The sequence below is a fragment of the Pleurodeles waltl genome, chromosome 2_1, assembly GCF_031143425.1.
Source record: "Pleurodeles waltl isolate 20211129_DDA chromosome 2_1, aPleWal1.hap1.20221129, whole genome shotgun sequence".
NCBI classification, from domain to species: domain Eukaryota; kingdom Metazoa; phylum Chordata; class Amphibia; order Caudata; family Salamandridae; genus Pleurodeles; species Pleurodeles waltl.
Genome location: NC_090438.1, coordinates 810110300 through 810135990, shown reverse-complemented (window position 1 = coordinate 810135990; position 25691 = coordinate 810110300). Strand labels below are relative to the sequence as shown.

The 25691-nt window shown below is 42.9% G+C and overlaps 1 protein-coding gene across 8 annotated transcripts in view; it reads right to left on the bottom strand.

Annotated features, from left to right (window-relative positions):
- Window positions 1–25691, bottom strand: part of LOC138268696 (glutamate decarboxylase 1-like) — a 1137623-nt gene that overhangs the window by 314784 nt on the left and 797148 nt on the right. For all 8 annotated transcript variants that reach the window (XM_069218676.1, XM_069218622.1, XM_069218640.1 and 5 more), the window contains 2 exons: window positions 23970–24024; window positions 5822–5938 (listed from right to left, as the gene is read on the bottom strand). In XM_069218676.1, coding sequence (XP_069074777.1) covers window positions 5822–5938; window positions 23970–24024 — 172 coding nt within the window. The remainder of the gene's footprint in view (window positions 1–5821; window positions 5939–23969; window positions 24025–25691) is intronic.

Here is a 25691-nt window from a genome sequence, read left to right as displayed (position 1 = left end):
CCCCATGATTCAGTGATGTCCCCTTCACACGCTAAAAATATAATGTTGTGAGACATCCCATAACCTGGCAGTGATTCCACCCAAGGAGTAGATCACATCATCGTACTTATTCACAGATGCATAAAAGTAGTGATATACAGACACTAATTCAGTCAAACAGCCACTGACACAACCACTCAGTCACCCATACAGTACTGAGGTATTCACAGACTCATACAGTTACTTACACACCCACTCATACACTCACTGACACACCCACTCATACACCCCATACAATAATTCATGCAGCCCATGAATAGATCACTCATCTACTGACACATCCAGTCAATCAGCTGTAGAAGAACTCCCACAACCACACACTCACCTATACAGTCACTGACACAGCCACTCACTCATCAGTACAGTCACTTACACACCCAATCACTCAACTATACAACCATTCACACACCCACTCACTCACATGAGCAGGCACTCACACACCTGCTGAGTCACCCATGCAGCCACTCACACAGCCAGTCACTGACCAACACAAGTTCTCACACATCCACCAACTCTCCCATATAACGACTGACACGCCCACTCACTTTAGGATACAGCCACTCATACACCCACTCACTTTCTCATGCAGTCACTGACACAGCCAGTTATACTTACAGCCATTCATACACTCACTGACTCACCCATAGAGTAATTCACTCATCAACTCACTCACCAATATAGTGACACCCATTCACAAACCAAGACAACCATTCTCACACCAACTCACTCAACTAAATGCAGCCACACACACAGTCATTTGGTCAACCACACAGCTACTTACACTTACACTCATTCTCCCATACAGTAAATGATTTAACCACCCCTTCAACCATAGACCCACTCACACATTGATATAACCACTTACACTCACTGGATGATGTCATAAGTGATGTCATCAGTGATGCCATTTGAGATGCCATCAGTGATATCATCAGTGATGTCATCGGTGATGTCATTGACCATGTGAGATCATAAGCTGTGCATTACCAGAGCACAAGTTATAGTTAGCTCAGGTAACTATAACTGCAGAATTTCTACAATTTTGTATGAGTAAACTAAAAATCTAACTATAACATCCATGTAACCTTTGTTTTTTTCAGTGAATTTCTGAGGTTTAAAAAAAAAAATATTTCCTAGTTATAACGTCCCTGCAAATATTTGTTTTTCAGTGAATTCCTAAGGTTTTTTTAATTTTATTTCCTAACTATAACGTCCCTGCAACATTTGTTTTTTCAGTGAATGCATATATAAATATATAAATATATATACATATATATATATATATATAGATATATATTTTTAAAAAAAAAAATATATATATATAAGTGCCGCAATTAGGACCGCTTTGTTTGAAGATATATATATATATATATATAGATATATATATATATATATGAGCAGGGGTCAGTAGCCACCTATCACCTACCTAGAGTTGTCTGTCTCTGATGTTTTAAGTAGCAGAATACTAACTTACACAAAGTCCTTCTATAAAATATATCACTAGATCATAATATACATACATAGGGCCTGATTACGGGTTTGGCGGTCGGCAAACCTGACTGCCAGACCCAAGGTGAGGAGACCCTGTGTAGGTGGTGTTCTCCCCACAAGCCCTACTACAACTTTGCCACTGGACTTCCCGCCAGTCAGCCCAGTGGGAAAGGCGTGGCAGCATTGTTCCTGTCTCATAATTGAGACAGTGGCAATGCTGCTGCAAAGGCCTCCTGCACTTGTTCTCCACCACCTTTTCATGGTGGTCAGATCACCATGAAAAGGCAGACGGAAAACAAGGTTGTAATCAGTAGGGCGTTGCTGACTTCAGTGCTGCCCTGGCTGATTACAACCAAGACCACTGTCAGCTGGTCAAGATATGAGATTCTGGCAGAGATGGCGGCTGGTTGGCAGGTCCATCCGCCAAACTTGTAATGTGGCAGTCAGACCGCAACAGCCACGTTGGTCCGACTGCCACCGTGAGGCATATATCAGTGTGCAACAGTTCAACAGATGTAATACCCTTCAGAGTTTTAAATCAATGTTCATCTCCCGGTATTATCAATGATCATAAGTTTGGCCATCTTAAGAACTTTTTACATCAATGCACAACTCCTGGTATAAAATGTTTATCAATTTACCAGATCTTGAGCAATAATGTTTCTTTTCCTTAGAAAAACAAAAAAAGACGGTTGAATTCACCAGTTCCTTAAACAAGAATCCATCAGATAAGTATACTTATATGTTATCAAAAGTCTGTATTGTTACCCAATATGAAGGGATTGCAGCTTAATGCACTGTTCCTTTTGTATTTTTCGGGTCGCCCTGAGGAAATAGCAAGTACCACGAGAGAAAAGGAAACCCAATGCTAAAAGATGATCACATCGCGATCCAGGAGGGACAGAGAACGCTGAGCACTCAGCATGTAGGATGAAAAGGAAGGCAGGAAGACAATGACGGGAATAGCACAGAAACACCAATGTGGACCTTGCACAATATTTTTTATCAATATTCAGACATACAGCCGTCATTGACATCAATCTTTCTTAGTAGTTGCCACATAAAGGTCCATTGAAATCTACAGAATGCCAGCTCTGCGTGGAGTAAGACAATTGTTTAATATTTTGACTTCACCTGAGCTCAATTATGTGGATCCATCGTAGTACTGACATGAGTTGTTATGTCCCGATGTAGGATAAAGCCTCTGTATTATGATGGGCCCATTAACTGCATCAATATTCGGCATTAATCTTAGAATTCATTTTAAGTAATGAGATGGAATACAATGAAGGACCCTCATTGATAGGTTAATTCTTTTCATGAAAGATCATAATATTAAATAGCTTTCAAAATTCAAGGCACAATTCTTCTTCCATAATTGACTTGAAACTGATGCGGAGGAGCCATCAATAATTCCCAGAACAACATTATTTTAGTGGATAGGTGACCCCACCCTTATCTGCAGGTGCTTAACCTTTACAAAGGTCTTTAAGGATATCATATGTTTTCTTGAATATAACTTTGGCCTTTCGGGCCAGATGGTGGTGTAATGGCCTTAAACGTTGCTTTCAAGAAGGCGTATTAAATATGTCTTTGTTCTCCCAGTCCTCTCCTACATATAGCATGGTGGTAGTTGAAGATTTGAATAACCATATCTAGATTTGAGGTAGGAACTACCTTTAAATCTTAATCCAATTTGCATTTCTTTTTATCCTTCCTCTGATGGTGGCTAAAGAAGCTTGCCTAGAGATATAGAATTAGGGGATCAAAAGATACACACTAAGAAGGCCATCGTCCCACAAATCATGAGTTTAAGGCGGAGATAGGAAAGGTAAGAGAGAATATTCAATAAAATGTGTGGCCTTGGAGCAGGACCTTCGAGGGAAATTGAAAAGTCAGGACTGCATTGATAGGGTGTGAGTTTGTGTGCATCATTACATTTATGGACCTGCTCGGGATCAAAATTTGCAATACGCATGTTAAAGTTTACACTGATACACAACACCATGGAGGCTAAGATGGAGTTCAGATCGATTTACCCGAACATTACCTTCTGAAAGGATGGGGCAACAGTAGTCATCTTACACAAAGAGAAGCTATTATCAGAACAGAGAGTGTGTCAATAAGAAGAAAATCTGCTGCAAATACAGTTTTTCTAAGCTAAGGAGAAAGCTGCAGTACTATTTTTAACAAAACTGGAAATCGTCTTTCTTCAATATTCGTTCCTTATTTGCTTCTTCCCTTGTTTCATCTTTCTGGTCTGTTATTGTATCCTTAAATTGTAGTACACTCTTGCTTGAATCCTAGATTTTGTCCCACGATTTGTACCATTTTTAGAAGCACACAAATACCTGAATGAATAGCACAAATTGCAATTCTATTTTCAACAGTGTACTACAAGTACTGTCTCCAGAGGATTGATTTTTGGTACATCAGAGAACACTCCCCACACACTAGACTTCTGGTTCTCGTGTGAAGGCTGCTGATGGTAAGCGGGTCATGTGTGTGACTACCCTGGTCCTAATTCAGGAAACACGTCAAAATCACAAGTTAGCAAATGAATTAATTTGGAAAAAGTGAGAAATGCTAAAGTGAAGAAAGAATATATAACAAAATGGTTATCATATAATTTAATGGGATTTTTCAAAATTCACAAAAATAGTCCTCAGGAGAATGTAATTAAAACGGGCACAAACAATGCACAGCTTTAAAAAACAATAAGTCAGAAATCGCCTGGGAATGCAATGAGAAGAATATGCGGCGGACATGCGGCAGACACATGTCCGAACATTATAGATAAGAGTGTGGATCAGAGAGATGGACGTTTCAGGGTGTGATATAGATATGTATGGAGTGGTTTCAGGGTGTGTTGTGGGGCAAGCTGTATTTTTCACAGGTTAAAGTTTATACTAGCAGGTCACTTTTTCAGAGCCTTATACAGAGTGCATTGCAGTAATCGAGTTTTACAAGCACCATTGGATTGGAGAAGAGCCAGGAGTGGAACAAAGAATGGTTTGAGTGTGTGGGTCAGCAAATGGCAAGCAAATGTTCATTTCGAGGTATCTCTTTCAACCTAGACTAGTTATTCTGGAATTTTCACCATAATGCAAAATTAGTGCAGCTGGAAGTACAAGAAAGCCTTATTTTGTCTGCAAAGAATTTACTGAATTCTTCACATTTCTTTACAGGTTCTACTACTCATGCCAGAGAGGGTTAGCGGCATAGATTACATTCTGAAAGAGTATCTTGGACTTATTTTTTAGCTAAATCAATTTGTATGTTTGAATAACCTTCTAAAATGGCAGGAGGAGGTCGGCTGCATGCGTGCTGCAGCATCAGCGGAAGAGAAAGAGGAGGGAGGAGGGCACAGGGGCTTAGGTTAGAGGCCCTGCCATAGCAAATGTTATGTAAGTATAGCTTCTAAAAGTAAATTAAATGAATATCTATATGAATATAAATAAATATATATATTCACTGAAAAAAACAAAGGTTACAGGGATGTTATAGGTAGGCTCACATTTTAACTATACAAAACCACAGAAATTCACCTGTTATAGTTAGAGTTAGCTCAGGTTACTATAACTTGTGCACTAAGGTAACTATAACTAGCGCCTAAGCCATGCACAGTTTTTTTGTCAAAAAGTTTGCAGCAAATATTACATTGATATTATAAATGATGTTATCAAAGATGTCATGAGTGACGTAATTTGTGGGGTAATTAGCGTTGGATGGCGAGGGCGAGAGTTATAGTTACCTTAAGGTATATACTTTGAATGTATAAATTGTGTTTTTGATGCTTTTATGGTCCTTGTTGGCAGAATGAAGTATTTTTCCTTCTCTGGCAAAGTGCAAAATGGAGCACTTGTACGGAATAAGTAGATCCATAGCAGTTGATATATTTCATTAAAACATGTTTCAGCCAGACCCTTGAAATCAAGGTCTATGCATAAGATCACCTCGGCAATTTCTATGTGGTGTTTGACAATTGATCCTTGACCACCACAGACTTACACCAAATAGATGCAAACATATAGTGCTCCCTGACATTTATGTTTAGGTAAATGCCTGCATCAATATGAAAACATGGTAATCTATACATACATCCGAAAATGAAAAAGGTTTTTTCTCATATATCTGTTCATCAACTTGAAAATCATTAACAAAACAAGTGACAACATGTGTGATTGAAGATTTGCTGTCAGAAATGATCATTTAGTTTGTTATTGTATGAAAGTAAATTGAACATTAAACATAGTCCTGAACTTATTGCCAATATTTCAAAAGGTCTTACATCCACGTGCATCCAAAGTCCATGCTTTTCACATATATCAGCAATATGAGCAAGAGGATCAAATGCTCCAAACACTGTTGTCCCAGCAGTGGCACTGACATAAAAAGGGATGTATCCCTGAAAAAAGAAACAAAGTCATACATTACAAATGAAGCAAGTATGTCTCATTCCTATGCTTTTATGTGTGGTTTAAAGACAGCTTTAGCTGTTTACCAAAGCATTTGTAATGTATACAAAATATTAAACAATGTACACAGGGAAGCTTTGGGTCATCTCTCTTCAGCCATTTCTTGCTCAAACTGCCATTCACATTTTGGACCTGCCCACAAGGCAGTATTATTTGAACAGGGCAACTGATTAGCTCCTTTCAGTCATTACCTTGTTGAAAGTGCCATTCATCTTTTTCATCTCTCCAAAGGCTAAGCATTTGTTCCTGGAAGTTTCAGGAGTCATGACTAATGATATTTTCTCTTTGCACTCTGTAAGTCCACCAAAGAGACAAGAACTTAGAGGGAAAGAAGCCCTTCTGTAGACAATGCCTTGCCACACAGACATGCACAGGACTCACTCACTGGACAGCATCATAACCCCCTACACATGGGTGCCATATGAGCTGTGGGACTGGTGGGCATGGCCATCAGTTGGTAAGGTAGAACAAGTCATGCTCCCAGCACATGAAGGGTGATGGGAGCGGCATTTTTGTACTATCCAGTGCACCCCCACAACTTCTCACAGTCACTGAGAGCCAAATGTTTGGCACTACAAACTCCATTGCATTCCATAGTTGAGATGGCAGGGAAAGCCCACTGAGAAACTGGCTAGGTCTGGCGATGTCTGTGGTGAGAGCCCTGTTATTTGTGTGAAACAGACTGCAAACCATAAAGGCAACTGGACTCTATAAAACATTGGCCTTAGTAACATGTTGTAAACGTTTGGCCTTATTAATATGTTGTATGTGTAGTCATGTGTTACATTGTCTAACTGCTACGACAATCCTATAGTCAACGCTGTTGCCTCAAGGAAGCAGCTTGCCCAAGTGGGCTTCACTATACTGTCTGTAGTCACTGTATATCATTGTGACTTCACAGCTTTGAATGCTGCGGTAAGTACAGTCACCTTCTGTTTCATATAATGCTACTTCAGCCTGAGGTAGCTCTAGGCTTCCTCCCTCTTGGTCTCTAAGCCTGAGCTGATGGTGTTGCTTCAAAAAACCTCCTCTGGGTCCCTCAGACCACAGGCACCTGAGGAAAAGGCAGGTGTACGTGGCAAATGGCAAACAACAGCCACGTCAACAGCCAATTTACAGAGGATTGGGGTACGTGTGAATGCAGCCAGCCTATGCAAGTCTTGTAAGTCACACGTGACCTACTCAGCCTTTCATTCCTCCGATGTTGGTTAACTAAATAGCATTAAAATAGGGAGTCGTAGCATGTTCTTTTCACAGATGATCAAGAAGTATCAAGAAAAACCACACTGTTTCCATATGGCATATTTCTTATATTTTCCAGTGTAATTAGGAGCTAAATGATATGGGATTTTAAACAGATAAGAACTGGGAATAGTGACCAATTTATAGTGCTTCTCATCCTAGGGCTTCATCATTTGGCACAGTACTGCAAGCTCTGTCACGTGAATAATGCTCCCATACACAACGCTAATCATCATAGGTTTATCAGCTCCACGATAAATGCTCGTGCACATAAATGTGGCAGCAGAATTACTATAGACTCTGGGCTTAATTTACTCTCTGAGCATTTGCAGTGCAGACTGAGCCTACACGATCGGCTAGTGACTTAAACACTTGCTACTGACGTCTCATAGAAACAGTACATTCAATACTATTAATGAATTAATCAGCGAATGAATGTGTGTTGAATTTGTAAAGCACACCCCGGCCCTGAGGTATTCAGACACTAGATAAACCTGGCAAGCACAGACAGTTTACATTTAGAACAGATGAATTTTGATTTCTCAGTTTCTTACAAAACTTGAAGTAATAAGAAATATGGGGCTCAATACAAGAGCGGCGGTCCAAACGTTGGACCTCCAAACCTGTGAGGCTACCATTATACCAGCGGCTTCACCCCTTGTCGTATTATGATGTTGCCACTGGGCTGACCGGCAGAAACATCGTATTACGATGTTTCTGCCAGTCAACACGACAGAAACAGTCCCACGGCATTGGCATTGGCTCCATAAGAGAGCCAAGGCCAATGCGGTTGCACAACAGCACCCTCAGAATGTGCACTGTCTGCAGAGCACACAGTGTGCATTCTGAGGGTGCTGGTAGGGTGGGGACCTGCACTGCCCATGCTTTTGACATGGCCAGTGTAGGGCCCCTTCCCGTGGTGAAACCACCATGGAAAGGCTGGTGGAAAGTGGACTCATGATCAGCATGGCAGTGCTGCCACTGGCACCGCCATTCTGACCATGACTGACTACTGCCACCCTGTTGGGATCTATGATCCTGGTGGTGGCAGCGGTCCCCTGGGGGTTGTAATCTGGTGATTGGACCACCAGCAGTGCAGTGGTCCGACCGCCAACGTGGGTTTGGCAATCTTAAGACTTGTAATGAGGCCCATGTCTGATAGGGAGGGGAGAAAGCCCTGCATGGAAAAACCTTAAAAAAGAAACAATGCCCACCAAGGTAATATCGTGGAACAAGAACCGTTCACCAAAACATGGGGTGCGAACCTATATATATAGGAGTAGGAGGGCATGGGACAACGTTGGCCATGTGAATGCAGAGAACAATGGAACAGGCAGCTTTAAAATGAATCATTTTCACTGCTGACAGCCATATACAAGAGAAATTACTAACACTGCCAAGAAGTATAAGAAGCTGCTCCCTTTTTAGGTCTGGCTGGAAGCACAGTTTATTTCATTAATATATAAAACGTTTTCTTAAATATGAACATTCATCATTAAGGATTGGTGATTGTGTGTTTGTGTGGATGGATAAATGGGTGAAACACAAAAGGCAATGGATGGATCAATAGTTTAGTTACTGGGTGCATGGATGAATCTGAGTTGGTGCATGGATGAGTGAATTTGCAGCTTCTGCAGGAGGGATTAGCACCCTTGTGTTCCTAACAGGACCAGAAGTAAATCTAACACCCTGCCTTCAGCCACCCAGGGACTCACTCACCTTAACTACTGATCCACCATGCTCTGATTTATTAATTAAATAATAAAAAGGTTAACTAATCTATTCATTCATCCATGTGCTCACTCATGCATGGATTCAACAACTCATCAATGTATTTATTCATGCATTCAGCCACTCTTTGACACTTTCTGTAATTCATCCACTCATCAATTCACACAGCCAAATACAAAAATCACCAATCTGCGAAGAAGCACTTTTATTAAAAAAAAAAGTCAGACCTATAGATTTTGGTTTGGTTTTATTTCCCTTCATCCATCTTTACTCGTGTGTATATAGCCCATCTTTCCCTTCTGGATAACCTCAATGGACTAAATGCAAAGTGAACACAATGTGGCGGTCACAGAGACAATAGACAAAGACTGAGGTGGTCATTCCGACCTAGGCGGGCGGCGGTTGCCGCCCGCCCGTCGGAAGCCGCCTGAATACCGCCCCGCGGTCAATAGACCGCGAGGGGTATTCTGACTTTCCCGCTGGGCCGGCGGGCGATCTGATTCAGATCGCCCGCCGGCCCAGCGGGAAAGCGCCGTCCACAAGGAAGCCGGCTCGGAATCGAGCCGGTGGAGTGGAAGGCGTGCGACGGGTGCAGCAGCACCCGTCGCGCTTTTCAGTGTCTGCATCGCAGACACTGAAAAGCCTAGTTGGGCCCTGTTAGGGGGCCCCTGCCGTGCCCACGCCATGGGCATGGGCACGGCAGGGGCCCCCAGGGGCCCCGCGACCCCCCCTACCGCCATCCTGTTCATGGCAGCTTTCCCGCCATGAACAGGATGGCGGTAGGGGGGGTCAGAATCCCCTCGGCGGCGAGCTGCGCCGCCTTGGAGGATTCTAAGGGGCAGTGGAAAACCGGCGGGAGACCGCCGGTTTTCCCGTTCTGACCGCGGCCAAAGCGCCGCGGTCAGAATGACCAAGGGAGCACCGCCGGCCTGTCGGCGGTGCTCCCGCCCCCGTTGGCCCTGGCGGTAGAGAACCGCCAGGGTCAGAATGAGGGCCTGAGTTTCTATAACAGTAGACAAATTACATACACATGGAAAGTTGGAATAACCTGGAGGGTAATCCAGTGCCTTCAGTAGTAGGCTTAATTCATAACCCGTGTATGTTTCAAAGTTTTGTAACTTCAGTTTGCAAGTGATTACAATCTGCCACTACTAGTCTGGCAGTGTCTGAAGCCAGCTAAAAACACTTGCAAACATTTCACTCTAAATTAAAGCACCCCAAAAATAAACTGTGTCTGCAATACAACATCCAATCAAATGGAAAAAAAGATTACACACATTCACTGACTTTGCTGTATCCCAGAGGGTCTCAAAGGTATTGTGTAATTCATGCCTTAATGACTCATGTTATAGATCACAAGCTCTTGCTTCCTATTATCTGGGTCTGTTAAACTCAACATCTCCACAATTTGCTCTTACCTGTCTTACCACAATTGAGGACCAAATTTATGAGAATTTGGCACAGGGCAGAGCAGCAAGTCATCTTGCTGTGTGGCCCTGAGTCAAAAAGAAAGAGCAGTAATACACTGTATCTATGCAAGTAGGTGCATTCCTGTCCCTGGCAACTGCACTGGACCATTTTGCCTGCCTAGAACTAATGTAGGGGTTCTTGCAACATGGTGCAAGGGTGTCCGCGTTGTCCGAAAGATTGTTTTTATGCAAGAAGTTGGCATCTTCCTGCACAAAAACAATCCCAGGAGGAAAAAAGGAGGAGAAATGAAAATATTTCTCCTCGTTGCACCTCCCCTGGTTAGGTGTAAGGTTTTGGTGCATCACCAGGGTTACCAGCTCTTGTAAATGTGGGGACGCGTCAAAATCCATGGGTGTTGCATGGGAAAAACCCACTGGAATGCCCATGGAACACCTTCCTGGTGAAAAGTAAGGCAAGGCAGCGATTTTCGCTGCCTTGACTTACTCCATATCTATGAGGCCATTCAAGGCCACACAAAGTGGCTTTACGTAGCATCATAGATAGGATTGAGAGGTGGGCGCCGCCGATGCATCACTAAAAATGATGCAACAGTGACTCAAGCCTCTCATAAATATGCCCCTGTGTCTGTAAATAAATAACCAGAATACTCATAAAAATCCATAAAATACAAATACACTTGAATAAAATTTACCAAGCCTAATAAGAATGTAAGTCATCTGTTGACCGAAGATGCTGCTTTCAATACAAAAGCCTAAACCTCAAGTCATTAGCCCTTGTCTGCCCCTCAGGCACTAGAATCAGGCGTATCAATTCCTATCCTCAACACTCCTGCTATCTCTAAAAAGAGGTAAGAATTTCTCATTGCCTAACCTCCTAACTAATTCTTCAGATCCCTCACACAATGACACCATCTTGACTAATATGTCTAAATATCCACCCCAACTTCAAACCCAAAGATTATAATTTACTTCTCTACCTCAAATCTGACCCAGTTTTTCTAAAGGCTGATAATGCAACTCACAGACAAACTGCAATCTACCTCACAAACCTTTTACATCACATTACTTATGGCCACTGTTCTAATCACTACAAGGGCACTGGCAACTTTAAACCTCTCCCACCATTTGTCCTCTTTCTGTACTACTTATGGGCTCTTGACAAGATCAACCATGCTACGTTAACCTAGCTACCCGTTCCAAATCAACTACAATCAATTCTTGCAACACAAGACCCAAATTGTGTCCCCCTGGGGTGCCTTTTGTGTAATTGCAAATCTGCTCTGGGTAATCACATTGAACTATTCAACAGTATTTGGGAAAATGATGTAGGCATCCTTAGACACACTGAAACTTGGTTTAACGCCACCTCACAAACCATCATGCTACTTACCTGCAAGCTTCCATGAAAGCTAAATGGATCTGGTGACAAAAATAGAGTTGGGTTGTTATACATGGCTCTCTTCGAAAGACATTGATGTGAATAACTGGATTCCAAATCCAGTAATACTTTCTATGATGAAGCAACAGTGGATATCACTTTCTGAACCACCCACAAAAAGACAAGTTATTGAGGGGCAAAATTATTGAGGGGCATTGCATTGCCCACATCAGAACGAAATTGGTCAATTGAAATAAAAACATCTTTGTTGGTGGCTTCAATATCCATTGTAGTCATAGCTGTTCACTCCATAATGAACAGCTATATATATATATATATTACCTAGTGGCGCTTGCCACTAGGTAGTTACAGTTAGCTCCATAGAAAAAGCGTTTGACGAATCTTCATGAAATTTTCCAAAAAAAGTGCCCAGCCATTCTTGTTGTGTACAGAACGTTTAGGGTTGATCCGTCAAGCTGTTCAGTAGTTTTGGAGATATTAAAGGGAAAATAAATTTAGATATCTTGGGTCGTGACAACTTCGCAAATAATGACGAGTTGGTGCAAGGAAATGCAGAGCTCTGATTGGCAGTCAAGATTTCAAACCAGGCAGTGTTGGCAGCCAGAACAAAATGCAATAAACAAGAAAAGGGTCCATGGTAGGGACACCCTGACCCCTTAGCTCTGGTGTGGGGTCCTAGAGGGTCTCCTCCAGAGCAAAAAAGCATTAAAAAAAAAATATCTGCTGCAAATTCACAATCTTCACGAATTCACTGCAAAAAAGAAAAACAAGCGCGCTCCCGCTCTTGTTTTTTCTTTTTAAGTTAAAGCCCCGGGTAGGCCAGGTCCTGGGGGAATTTATCATTTTGAATGTGGGGTAGTGGTCTCCTGGCGCCCCCTTCCCCCAAGGGACCACCACCTCCCAGGGGAAAAATGCTTTTTATGTGTGGGGGAGGCCTGTTGGCCCTCCTCCTAAGGCTCATGAAACACCAGGGACAGGACTGGCCTTAGCGCTGGTAGCGCCCAGTGCGACAATGTTTGTTTTGCACCCCCCAATGAACATCTCTGCCACGGATTCCCTCCCTATCATCCTTTAAGAGAGCTCGTAAATCTCAATAACCACTCTCTCCCAGATGCATTTGATTCATTTTATAGTGCTACTCATACCAGTGTAGGGTGTCAGAGCACAGGGACAATCAATCATAGGTGTGTAAATCAGTGTAAAGGAAATGTTACATAAGACAGAGGACTACAAGGTGTAAGATTCACATGTCATCCTTACTAGTAGGCAGTATAGTTTGCGAGTGCTTAGTCTGGAGAACCACAAACTCAGAATTGAAAATGTTTAAGATTTCTTTTTAATATTAAGGATTGATTTTTACCCAAATAAACCCTTTTATCAACATGAAGATACTGAGACTGGAGCAAAAATTATAAAGCTCTAATATATACTGTGCAGTTTTCTCCCTGCTCTTTTATGACAGTTAATAGCTCACTCTTCTATATTAGGATTTTAACCTATAAACTGCAAGTAGCAAAAGGATCTCCCTGACAAAAGCAGTAACTCACTGATCTATTTACATCATAGGCACTTTTTGATCTGCATGGTACACGTTCTTGGCAGTAGGCATAATAACCCTCCGCATTACCTTATGATGAGCCAAAATGTCCACTTGGCAAAACTCTGATTTTTCTCCAGGAAGAACATTAATCACTAGAGTTGTCTTGACATTTTTATTGTTGCTAGAGACAAGGAACTGCACCAGTGTCTTTAACACCATAATATACTTGCAAATACGGCACTCCCACCCAAAAACAGCACCCAGTGCAGTGCACCGCCCTACAGCCGACCCTGTCTGGGGACCACCACCTCCCCAGTGCAAAATCTTTATCCCCCCAAGCTCCCCTCCAGCCCCAGGAAGCACCAACTCACCAGGGCTAAATATCAAACCTCCCCAAACAAAATTCCCAGTTGTAATGGGGGAGGCCCGTGCAGCCCTCACTCAGCCCTGGCGTCCACCACCTCCCGGGGGCTAACTTAAACGTTAAACCCAGTGGGGCAGACTGGCCAAGGATGAAGCATGTCAAAATTACGTGGGTGAGGCCTCTTTGTTCATAGAAACATGTGTCCATATAGGAAGAACAGTAGAGAATTAGGTAACAGGAGATCACTTCTCTGGGATTTAAGGGTGTGAATCAGAAACGTGCCCTACCTTGGTGTGTGGCTTATTACCAGGTGTCACACTGAATGCGAGTAGTCTGAAGGTGGGTCATTTAGTTATGTTCATTGGAGGAATGGGAGAGAAGGTGATCGATTGCTTGGTGTTGTCGATGGACCAGCAAAGAATTAGTCAATGGCATTGCAATGGTTAGGTTAAGGTGGTACTGGAGACCCTCAGATTTGGGCTGCAGCAGTGTTTGATGACTTTGAAGAGGGGTCTTTTGTTGGTTGATAATTTGAAGATGGCTTTAAAGCAGGAAAAGACTTTAGAAATGAGTTTTTTGTGTGTTAATATTACCCAAATGAACCACGGTGCTTAGATGTTGACTGCAGAAGGATGGAAATTTTAGGGGCTTATTGAGTTGAGTGGCAAGTGTCTATGTTGGTAGAGACACCACCTCCGCTGGCTGTGCAGTGAACTGTCCACCGCATCCAAATTTCTTCACTCGTATGGTGGAGAATTTTCACCGAAAGAGTGTCTGCTGACACAGTGAGAACATAGGGCACAATTTCTATTCTGGCGGACGTCCCATCCTCCACCAGGTTGACAGAGTAAATTACTCTGTCTACCTAATGGAGGTGCTGGCCTCCAAATGTTGAAGTGTCCCCTGCCCCTTCAAGGCAGTTCCTGTTGATGCAGTATAAGTTTGCCGGGCAGCTCCATCAAACATTATGGAGCCGTATGTCAAAGTTACATTATTGTAACAGCAGGATTTTCTTTTTGAAAATAAAAAAGCCAATGCACCACCTCATCATGTGAGATGGCTCCTGTAGAGAAGGGGCTTTGAGCACTTTTCAATGTCCCTTACTGACAGGTTTTCCTGGTGGTGATGGTCATTGAAAAACAGCTACATGTCTGCCCATCTTAATAAGGCAGGCAGACATATAGTCAAACCCGAGACAGAGGATTTAAACCACAATGGAGACGGGGTAGTCTCTGGCATCGTCAAACTACGGTCTGCCCACATTTCAATCGGACAAGTGAAACAGTCTTGGCAGGAGGGAACTCAGTCACTGTTGTGACAGAGTTTGCTCTCTGCCAAGTTACAAATCTGGCCCATTGTTTGCAAAACTGCTCAATGCTGCCCGGCCCGTCATGTAATGGGCCACAAGGGAAAGCTGGCATTTTTTCCATCTGGAATTAAAATTTTTTTTAAAAATCAAAATAGAGGGTTGCTTTTGAAAAATTAAATTAGATACCTCCCTGATGTGCCTCTTCTTGAGGCCATCATGCTGGACATAGCAGAAATCAGGCAGGTAAATAAACAGAGGACGTCATCGTGTAATGCAGTGACTATGTATCAGCTGACCTGTTCTGAAGATAGATCAGAGAGTAGAGTGGCTAATGCTTTCACGTTGGAAACAGACATTCCCATAACTTTATATGTAGCAGCCATGAAGGGGTGGGTGGAGAGGGCACACACTAAGTTTTGATTGACACACCTCTAAATTAGGTCCTTTGTCTCCTTCAAACTTGTGATCTTTGGATCACTACAGATGTGCCATTTACCTTGGAGATGATGCCTCACACCGCTGCCTTGCCTTGCACTAGAATTGGCATTGGCAGGGTAAACCACATTATAGACAGAGGTCAGTCATAATCTGTCCAAAGAATTTGGACCAGCAATCATTATGAAAGTTTTTGTTGAAATATTGACAATGCAGTATTTTAAATATTCAGCCATCCCATGTTTTTATTTGTACATCTTCTGCACAAATGCATGTGCCCCTGATGTTTACATGACTACTGTGAGAAAGGGGATTATTAGTTGAAGTGGATGGTAGTCCTCTTCAAGAAATAAGGGCAGTATTTCTTACCAGGTCCAGTTATATCTCAATAATCTAAACCTGAGCCCAACCCTTGTTTATAGTAGCATAGAGCAGACAGGCTTAACTTAGGGGATATGTGTAAAGCATTTATCAGTACCAAAACAGTTAAAAGTAGAAACACAATAAAAATCCCACTCCAATTTATAAAAATAGATAGACTTGTTAACGAGCAAATAGATACCGAAATGACACAACCCTGATGTAGGGTACCAGAGATATGATTTTTCAAAGTTTTAGATGTTTCTATTGCTAAAAAGCACAAAACTCCAACCGCTAGTATCTAGGTAAACTAAACCTGGTCAAAGTCAAAAAGTAAGGTCGACCATGATGGAGTGTAAATCAGATACAGGGACAAGGTTTGTCCTGGTGGATAGGGTCAATGAGGTCATCTGCAAGTCAGGTGCAGCTTGGTTCAGAAGAGGGGATTGTTGATGGTGACCGGCTGAAGTGGTGGGAGCTTTGGTTTTGGTGGGAAGTTCAAGGATTTCTACATCAACTGCAGGAAAGCTTCAGTGAAGTCTGGGCCCAGGAAGATGTCATTGTGGTTGTGGTGATGTTCGGCCTCGGTTCCAGTGAAGTCCTCTAGGCTCTGACTTTGAAACGTTTGGGGAAGGCAGGATGCTTGCAGCACGATGAACCGGAAAGTTGAGTCTGCTCGCTGTTCGACGTTAGTGGCTGTGGCTTTGTGCAATAGTAACATCTGGTTCTTTTGTCAAAAAGTTCTGAAAAAGTTTCTAACTGTTCAGCTTTGCAATTGTGAAGAGAGTGAGAGTATACTCTAACACCAGGCAGTGGTCCTGGACCTTGTGGGCACCACCTGGGGTTTAGGACTCAATATACCACTTGCCACCAGCAAGGTCCAGGGAAGATCCAGTTGGAACTGGTCATCTGGGCTCAGCCAATTTTTTGGGCTTCTTGCAGATTTTGTTTTACTGGAACCGACCTGGAGGCTAGACAACCTTCCTGTAAGTCCCTTGTATATGGTACAGCATGTAGGTTTAGAGACCCTGGTGGACTTAATACACTTAAGTGTGCACTGTTGTGGTGTCTGGTGTCACTTTCTAGCCAGATCTTGTCTTGCAGGATAGTTTTAAAATGGAAATATGAAAAAATTCAACTTTGGAATTAAAAGTAGTTCCAAAGTCTCAAACTACCTTTTTATTACATATATGACCCCCCTAAGATCTGTCCCAGGTGCCCCAAGGGTAGTGTGCATTGTTATAAAAATCAGGGACAATATAAAAGATGTTTTATATGCCTTGGTAGGGAAAAACAGCCAAAGTAAATTCCCCCACTGTTGTGCTGCTAGCCCCAAGGGCTAACATGGGAAGGCTTTATTAAACTTTAATAAAACCTAATATTTTATGGGAACTAGCTAGCAATATTATTTAAAGTATCAATACATAAATCCAACAACTTGCCAAGGTCTGATGTATTATAACTATTGCAGGGCACACAAGGTCATATGCAAGTTGGGCGCAGCTTGGTTCCGAAGAGGGGATTGTTGATGGCGACCGGCTGAAGTGGTGGGAGCTTAGGTTTTGGTGGGAAGTTCAAGGCTTTCTACATCAACTGCAGGAAAGCTCCAGTGAAGTCTGGGCCCAGGAAGATGTCATTGTGGTTGGGGTGATGTTCGGCCTTGGTTCCAGTGAAGTCCTTTAGGCTATGACTTTGAAACTTTTGTGGAAGGCAGGATGCTTGCAGCGCGATGATCCAGAAAGTTGAGTCTGCCCGCTGTTCGACGTTAGTGGCTGTGGCTTTGTGCGATAGGAGCATCTAGTTCTTTTGGCAAAAAGTTCTGAAAAAGTTTCTAAGTGTCCAACTTTGCAATTTGGAAGAGAGAGAGAGTATACTTTAACACCAGGCAGTGGTCCAGGACCTTGTGGGCACCATTTGTGGTTTAGGACTCAATTTCCCACTTGCCACCAGCAAGGTTCAGGGAAAATCCAGTTGGAACTAGTCATCTGGGCTCAGCCAATTTTTGGGCTTCTTGCAAATTTTATTTTTCTGGAGCCGACCAGGATGCTAGACTACCTTCCTGTAAGTCCCTTGTATATGGTACGGCATGTAGGTTTAGAGACCCCAGTGGACTTAATACACTAAAGTGTGCACTGTTGTGGTGTCTGGTGTCACTTTCATGCCAGACCTGTTTTGCAGGATTGTTTTAAAATTAAAACATGCCAAAATTCAACTTTGGAATTAAAAGTAGTACTACCTTTTTATTACATATATGACACCCCTAAGATCTGCCTCAGGTGCTCCAAGAGTAGGGTGCATTAGGGATGATATAAAAGATGGGTTATATGCCTTGGTAGGGAAAAACAGCCAAAGTAATTTCCCCATTGTGGTGCTGCTAGCCCCAAAGGCTAACATGGGAAGGCTTTATTAAACTTTAATAAAACCTAATTTGTATGGGAACTAGCTAACAATATCAATTAAAGTATCAATAAATAAATCCAACAACTTTCCAAGGTCTCATTTATTATAACTATTGCAAGAAAATAGTTTCAGAACTTACTACCCTAAAGTTACCTAAAACAGCCCTGTAGCAGCCTCTCTGATTGGCCAGCCTCTGACAGCCTGAGCCAAGCTGCTATCTGAGTGGGCTGAAACAATACAGACATTTGATGGCAGGAGATTTGCTTCCTGGAGAAACCAGGGACACGAAAAGGGCTGCGTAGATAAACTGGACTTCAAAGGCAGAAGCACAGATGTCACAGGACCCAGGCCAGCCCTCACTTCTTTGATCCCCAGCCAGATGTGAGCCCCCCCAATTAGATTAGAAAGGGCCTGGATGGGTGTGTAGGGAAAAGTTTGTAACACCTATGGTTTGGGTTAACCAGACCTGCACTTCAAAAAAATCATGTCTCCATTTTGATTTTTGGAGAACTGTGCATTCTGGCACAAACATATGCCACACTTCCCAGGAAGCATTCACAACAGAGGGTGACAACTTGAACCCCACTGATTGGGGTATTCTCCCCACCCCCACCCCAGAATGGGGAATAAATTTGACAGATCTGCAGGAGCCCCTCAGATCCCTGTCTGAAGTAGCTGAAGAAGAAAGACTGCCCTGCTGGACCACTGGACCGCACAACAGAGGGCTTGCACTGAAAAGGACTGAAACTGCTGCGCTCACAAGGTTCCATACAAGAAAGGACTGTGCCTGTCTTAAAGGATGAGGAGTGGACCCACTGAGCAGAAACAGGTAGAAAGGTGCTTGAAGAAGCCACCTGCAATATCTGTAGATAGGACTAATCCAGCTTCACCTGGATTTTTCTGGACTGACCAGGTGCATTGTGGGAGATTTCGTCCCAGACCTGCAGAGGCAAAGAAGAGATTCTGAACTCTTGGCTGGTGCTGATAGACACTTTCTGAACCTCAGGAAACCTTTCAGAAAACTGTCTGAAACTTTGGGAACTTTTTGCAAAGTTTTGGTGAAACGTTTCAGAAGAAGACTGGCATCGACGTGGAGTGTCAAGCCACCAACGCTGAACCACAACTCGGCCTGACCTCACTGGTTTGCCTGCTGAAAGCTCCAGAGCTCCTCACCTTCAACAGTGAGGACAAAAACCTCCAGGACTCACCGGGGCATTGCACTGCAGCAGGCCACCATCATCAAAGTGAACTAAGAATTTGAGGACCCCCTCTCTCAACGTCAAGAGGAAAAGCTCCAAAAAAATGATTAGGTGCGAAGGTAAAATCTTGACCGGGACCCCCGCTTAACCTATCTGACTCGCGCTCCATCCATGACTTTGTCCTGGTCCAAGGCGACAAAGATAGCTGCGGTTGGTGCGCTATGCTTTTTGGAGCTGGAATGCACTCTTTTTTTTACTTAATCTTTGCAACTTTATATCTCCTGTTCCGTACACTGGATTTTTTTTGTTTTTATGTCATTTTAAAGATAAAAACATTATCTATTTTTATAAATTGGTATTGTAGTTTTATTGTGTTAGGTCTTTTACTAATTTACTGTTTTGGTGATATTAAATGCTTTACACTTACCAGTCTCCTACGTTAAGCCTGACTGCTCGTTGCCAAGCTACCCAGAGTTGAACATGGATTAATTTATTGAGACTTGACTGGACCTTGTTAGTGATTTTGGTATTAATACTAGCTGAAGGTGCATACTTCCACCTACCAATAATCCACTTTCCTATAGTAAAGTCCCTTTTCTGTCTTTCACAGGTCCAAGGTGTCTTGATGGCACCACTTTTCTGCTCAGTGCCAGCCTGAGGGTGGGGAAAATCCTGGCCACTCCCTAACCAATGGGGTAAAAGTTCCCAGGGGTGCTCCTCCCCATTTTTTCAGTACTTCCTGTCGTCTTTATTGGGAACTATCATTCGGTGCCACTCTATAACTAAAACTAATATGGTAGATCTCTTGTTCCCTTGTGCAGAGCTCCCTGGGCTCACCAAAGGTTGTGGGTAGTTTGACGAGCAAACCCTCCCTTGTGGTCACACTAAACCAGTTCTGGGGCACCCACTCGCCCACTGGGATTAGTACCCCGTTGGCTATCGGGACAATGAAGCAGCAGGCCTAGGATAGAGTTACATCTGCTTGTGAAAGGATAGGCACCTTTTGAAGTTTAATTAAGCTCTTGGGCTCAAAGCAGATGGCCATCCTGCAAGGGATGCAATGCATCCTGCCACTGTCTGGGTGCAATGCACATCTCAGCACAGGTAAGGCATTAACATTCAAATGATACTGAACACTGGGACATCTGGCATAGGCAGGCAAATGCCAGCTTTCTAAATGTAGCTTTTCCCAAAAAGTAATTTAAAATATGACCTGGTCATTAGATTGGATCTTAAATTACTATTAATTTGAGTTCTTGTATTACGGTTCAAGCTATTACCAAACTGAAGCTATGCATAAAGTGTTATAATAGAGACCAGTTATTTTTTATGGGAGAACTAGCCTTGCCACAATGAAATATGACTGGTAGGATACATCAAGCTAACTAATACATGTCATGCTTTTTAAATGTCATGCCCCCTGCCCTATGAGTATTTGGGTCTAACTTAGGTTTGACATACATGTGTTAAAAAGGAAGGTTTAGGCCTGGCAGAAGGATAATTTGCCAGGTAGAAATTGTAGTTTTAAAACTGCACACTTGGGCTACTGGCCTGAAGCCATGATTCGCATTGCCACTTTATTGGGGACAAAATAGGTACAGCAGTAATTAGTGATATTTAACTTAGAGACCCTGTGTACCATATGAAAGGGACTTCCAGGTAAGTTAAATGTCCCCAATGGTGTTTTCAGTCAGTTCAACATGTTTTTAGGGGTCAGGCACAGTCTGGTTAGAAGGGTCCCAGGGTACAGAGTCCAAAACCCAAGAGCATTAGTCCAACAGAAATTAGAGTGATCATGTAAAAAAGATGCATTTTCTTACAACTTGTATTATTTCAAATGATGGAGATCAATTGACTAATATGCTATAATTAGTACACTATTATTTCATATTGTTTATACAGGTACATGTGGATCATATAGGTTTTCTTTACATTTGTTTAGTGTGAATTACATATGGCTCGAACAAAATAATTTGGATGAAAATGTTTTGAAAAGGTCAATTTCCATTGAAAAGTATATTGCGCCTAATTATTTGGTTAGAGTTTATTTTGTTTTGCTGCAAAAAAGGGTATAGCACCATCTTACTCTTTTTCCTCTATCTTGCTCATCATCCTCTTCTGCCTGAGTCACCTTTCTTACATCCTGTTCTGTGCTATCTCCTTCTCTTCCAGTTTCTTTAATAACACAATGCAAAATACTATTTACCACTCTATAAGGTGGTAAAATACTGCTGCTCCAACGAATTTAACTACTTGACATACCAGTCAATCCAAAAGCAGTCCAGTGCTTATTTTAGGTGATAGGGTGATTTGGGGTTTAGAAGCCTCACAATGATTTTAGAAGCCTTTGGGAAGAACCAGTGCACCCCTCATCGCACCACTTGGGCGGAGTCAAGGGGGTCAGGCAGATGCAGTGAGTAACTACACAAACCTGCATGGAGATCTCTGCTCCTTGTTGAACTCTGGTGGGTCTCATCTGCACTGAAGGCAGACTTGCAGCTTCAAAAGCCTGGACTGCCTTTCACCAATGCGCTATTCAGAACTAGGGTGCAGATTCGTGCCTGCTCTCTGAAAACACATTTACTGTAACAGGATACACTGTTGCAGATTGAGCCAAGCACCCCCGGTAAAAATTGCCCCATGGCGCAGAACTGGACTGTGCACCATATATGTAAAACTGCCAAATAATTTTTTTCTACAATACTTCAAATGTTCCATGCGCATCATAAGTTATCAGCACGACTGATTGGCATTGCCAATGCTTCGCCATTGTAAAGAAGCTGCCCGTTAAATATTTACAGGAGATAAAACTGCTAACAGTTCAGGCCTGACATCACAATGTTACTGTTATCAGTATGGTGAGGTCTGACCTGCACTGTCTTAGCTATATCCCCAACTAACAGGCACACATAGACACTGCTTTCAAAACCCACTTACTACTCCCCCTTTCAAGCCCATTCCCATCATCCTATCCCTACTCTTAACTCTACTAAATACACAAGAAATTACAAACAGGGCCGACTTTAGGGCGGTGCAGCAGCACAGGGTGCTGACCTGGATTTGGGGTGCTCTGACCTCAGGGAGGATCTGTGTTTAGCAAAAACTTACCATTTAAAAGCACCTGCTAAAAAGTTCCTTGTGCGTCTGATTAATGTTGTTGCTAGTGAGAGAGGTCAGAGTGTTGTCCACTGGCAGTTTTGACTGGATATAAAGTAGTGCAGAAGATTCATGTGCCAGCTGCAAAGAACAGAACTATATTTTATGTGGATAGCTGAGTGGATTAGTAAAGCCAGCCCTTACTAGCACTTTAAAACAAATGAAATGCATGTGAGAGAGTGCTATGGAGATTTTGCCAGATGGTAGTGAAGGAATCCAAGGAGGTGGTCCTGGGTGGGGGGGCCAAAAAAGATTGCTGCATCGGACGCCACTGGCACTAAAGCTGGCCCTGAACACGAACCTAACCCAAATAATACACAACGGAAAGAAAAAAATACTAATCTGCTAACTATTAACATCTAATCTTGGGTGCCAGAATAGCTCACTACTTGCCGCAAAGCGTTTCAATGCCTCGTCAGGAGCAGTTGGCGATAAATAAGTACCTTTTAACATTACATAAGCTTATTACACAACTCCATGGCTTCTCACAGTGTTTTTAACAGTTGCATACAGGCGCAGCCCGTCCTTTTGCCCCTCATGAAGAGTGCCGGTCAGGCTGGACAGAGGTCAGCCTGATAGACACTCTTCATGTTCAGGTCAGGCAGCCAGGAGCAGTCATGCGTGATTTGCTCAGACTCCTGGCTGCCTGAGCTGAACTTTGCTGGTCTGAAGAGGTCACAGCTCCCGTGGGAGTGACCTCCTCCGCTCAGCAAAGGTGGGTCAAGGCCCTTCCCCAGGTGACGAGGTAAGCGTCACCCATTGACTTTGACCTGGGTGCTTCAGTTTTAAGCCCTGAAGCGCCCAGGGCAAGTGTCAATCAGTGACACCTCGTCACAGAGTGAGGTGGGGTCAGCAGTCTCACTGACCCCATCCCACTCTGTGACTCTGTGACTGCTGCCTTCCATCACTGTGATGGAAGGCAGCAGTCCCAACCCTCCTGGGACCTCCAAGGCTGAAGGTAAGTGTGTGTGTGATCTTTTTAAATGAATGTTTGGTGCGTGCGTGCATGTTTGGATGTTAATGAGTGTTGTTAATGGCTGTGCGTGCGTGCGTGTGTGTGTGAAAGAATGAGTGTGAGTGTGCTTCCCGCCTGCCCCCTCCCTCCTAAAACTGCTGTAGCCACTGATTGCATAGCAAAGTCCCCTTTCACTATTTCACTATCTCGAGGTAAGAGATGGCACTGCGCGCCGAAATTTTGAGAGCTTCATCAAACCTGCTATAATTTAATGACAGGAAATTTATCACGGAACTGGTCTTAACACTTACTTGCAAATATCAGCACTACATGTGGAAAATAAAGTTCCAGCATTGAATTATAACACACAATGTATCTTTGTTAAATGAGTTGTAGTTTCTGCCACTACTCAAATTTCGGCGGTGACAGTAAATGACGCACCTCTTTCTCTGCCTCTTGTAATCTTGCCTCCAGCTCAGAAGGAATCATCTTGCCCCTGAAAGAATTAAACAAAGAACGTTATTTTTTTCACTGGACGAATTTTTTTTAATCGCACTTTACAAATCGGATTACTGCCTTTATTCCGTTTTCTTTCATGTCACAGCCAGGAAACTTTGTGGCAAGAAACTGAGCTGGCCTTATTATCGGAAACATGTTTCTGGTAGATACAGAACGGCCATTCACACAAGAATCACTCGGAGACCTTTACTAGCCAATTACAGAGAACACCCACTGGGGACTCTCAAAATGGAGCCCGCGTGTGTCTGTCCTAAAGCACTGCGTGTTCAATCCAGACAGACTCAGAAATGTAACTGGCTTATAACAGAGAGGTTAATTACTACTGTCTAGCCACAGCACCTACTGCGTGACAGTAGTTAGCAACGAAGGAGACACGCCTATTATCCTACAACGAAATCCCGAGTTTTGGGAGCAGCGCTAAGTAGAGAGAAGGACTACAGAGCATAAAGCAGACAGTGTTTTCATACTGCAACTTCCCAAAAATGTTTTATTATTTTTATAGGACGTTTTAATTCCTAAGAAGAAGTTTGTTTGGTCTTACAGGATGTATTTTGAGCATGTTACACAAAGGTGCATTGAGCTCAAAGTGAAGGTGAACAGTTAGGAGTGATGCGATTTTTGCGACTAAAGGATATTTGCTAATACAGAAATTGTCCTAGTATCGGTTAATTCTCTGTGTACGCAAACACCTTTCTGTGAACCTTTTGGGGTCGGTCTACTTGTAAAACTGTGTGACCCCCGAGCATGCAAGTATTCACGAACATGTTCCCTTCAGTTTCAAGGCCAGTGCTACACTGAAACCTTAGTGTACTGCTTTTTGACAGTGCTACCATAAATGGCTTGCAGTAGATTGCAACAATTGGCTTGGAGCAAGAGGGGCAGAAAGCACACAAATGGCGAAATATGTTTTTGACTGAGACTGGTTGTAAATACAACTGTTCAAGGCAAGTGCAAATTTGCCTTTGCGGAGGTAGATGGGAGGGAACGCCTCACAACTTAAAAGGTTGCAGGGGAAATAAATTTCTCATGAGGATGGGGGTATAGAGAGATGCAGTCTGGTCAAGTTTCCGAGGACCATGCGTGAATTCTGGGAATTGTAGGCTTGTTTATTTCATTATGAAACATGACTACAAGTCTCAGAATTTAAATGAAAGACACTGGACTGGAGCAGCACATCACGCACGGTCATGGGAATCTTGGCAGCTATGGAGCTGGAAGGGAGGGGTCAAAAAAGTTACATGCGCCAAGCACATTCCATTTGTTTCTTGTGTGAATGGACATCTGTACATTTCGATATGTGTTAGTGCAAGTTTCCCGTGGAAATACTGGAATTCTTTGTGACTAACATAAAAGTCCACTATACATGCGCATGGAAAACCTTATCCCGTGTGAATTTATACCAAATATGTTTTGTAAATCTCATGCTTTATGCTGAGAATTTTTGATAGTCTGACATGATGATTGGCCAGTGACATCGGTAGTGACTTTCAAGATGCAATGGTCGAGATCAGGTCTTTCATTGTAAGACACCAAGGCCCATATTTATACTTTTTTTGGTGCCACATTTGTGTCATTTTTTGACGCAAAAGCGGCGCAAGCTTGCAAATTACAATTGTATTTTGTAAGTTTGTGCCGCTTTTGCGT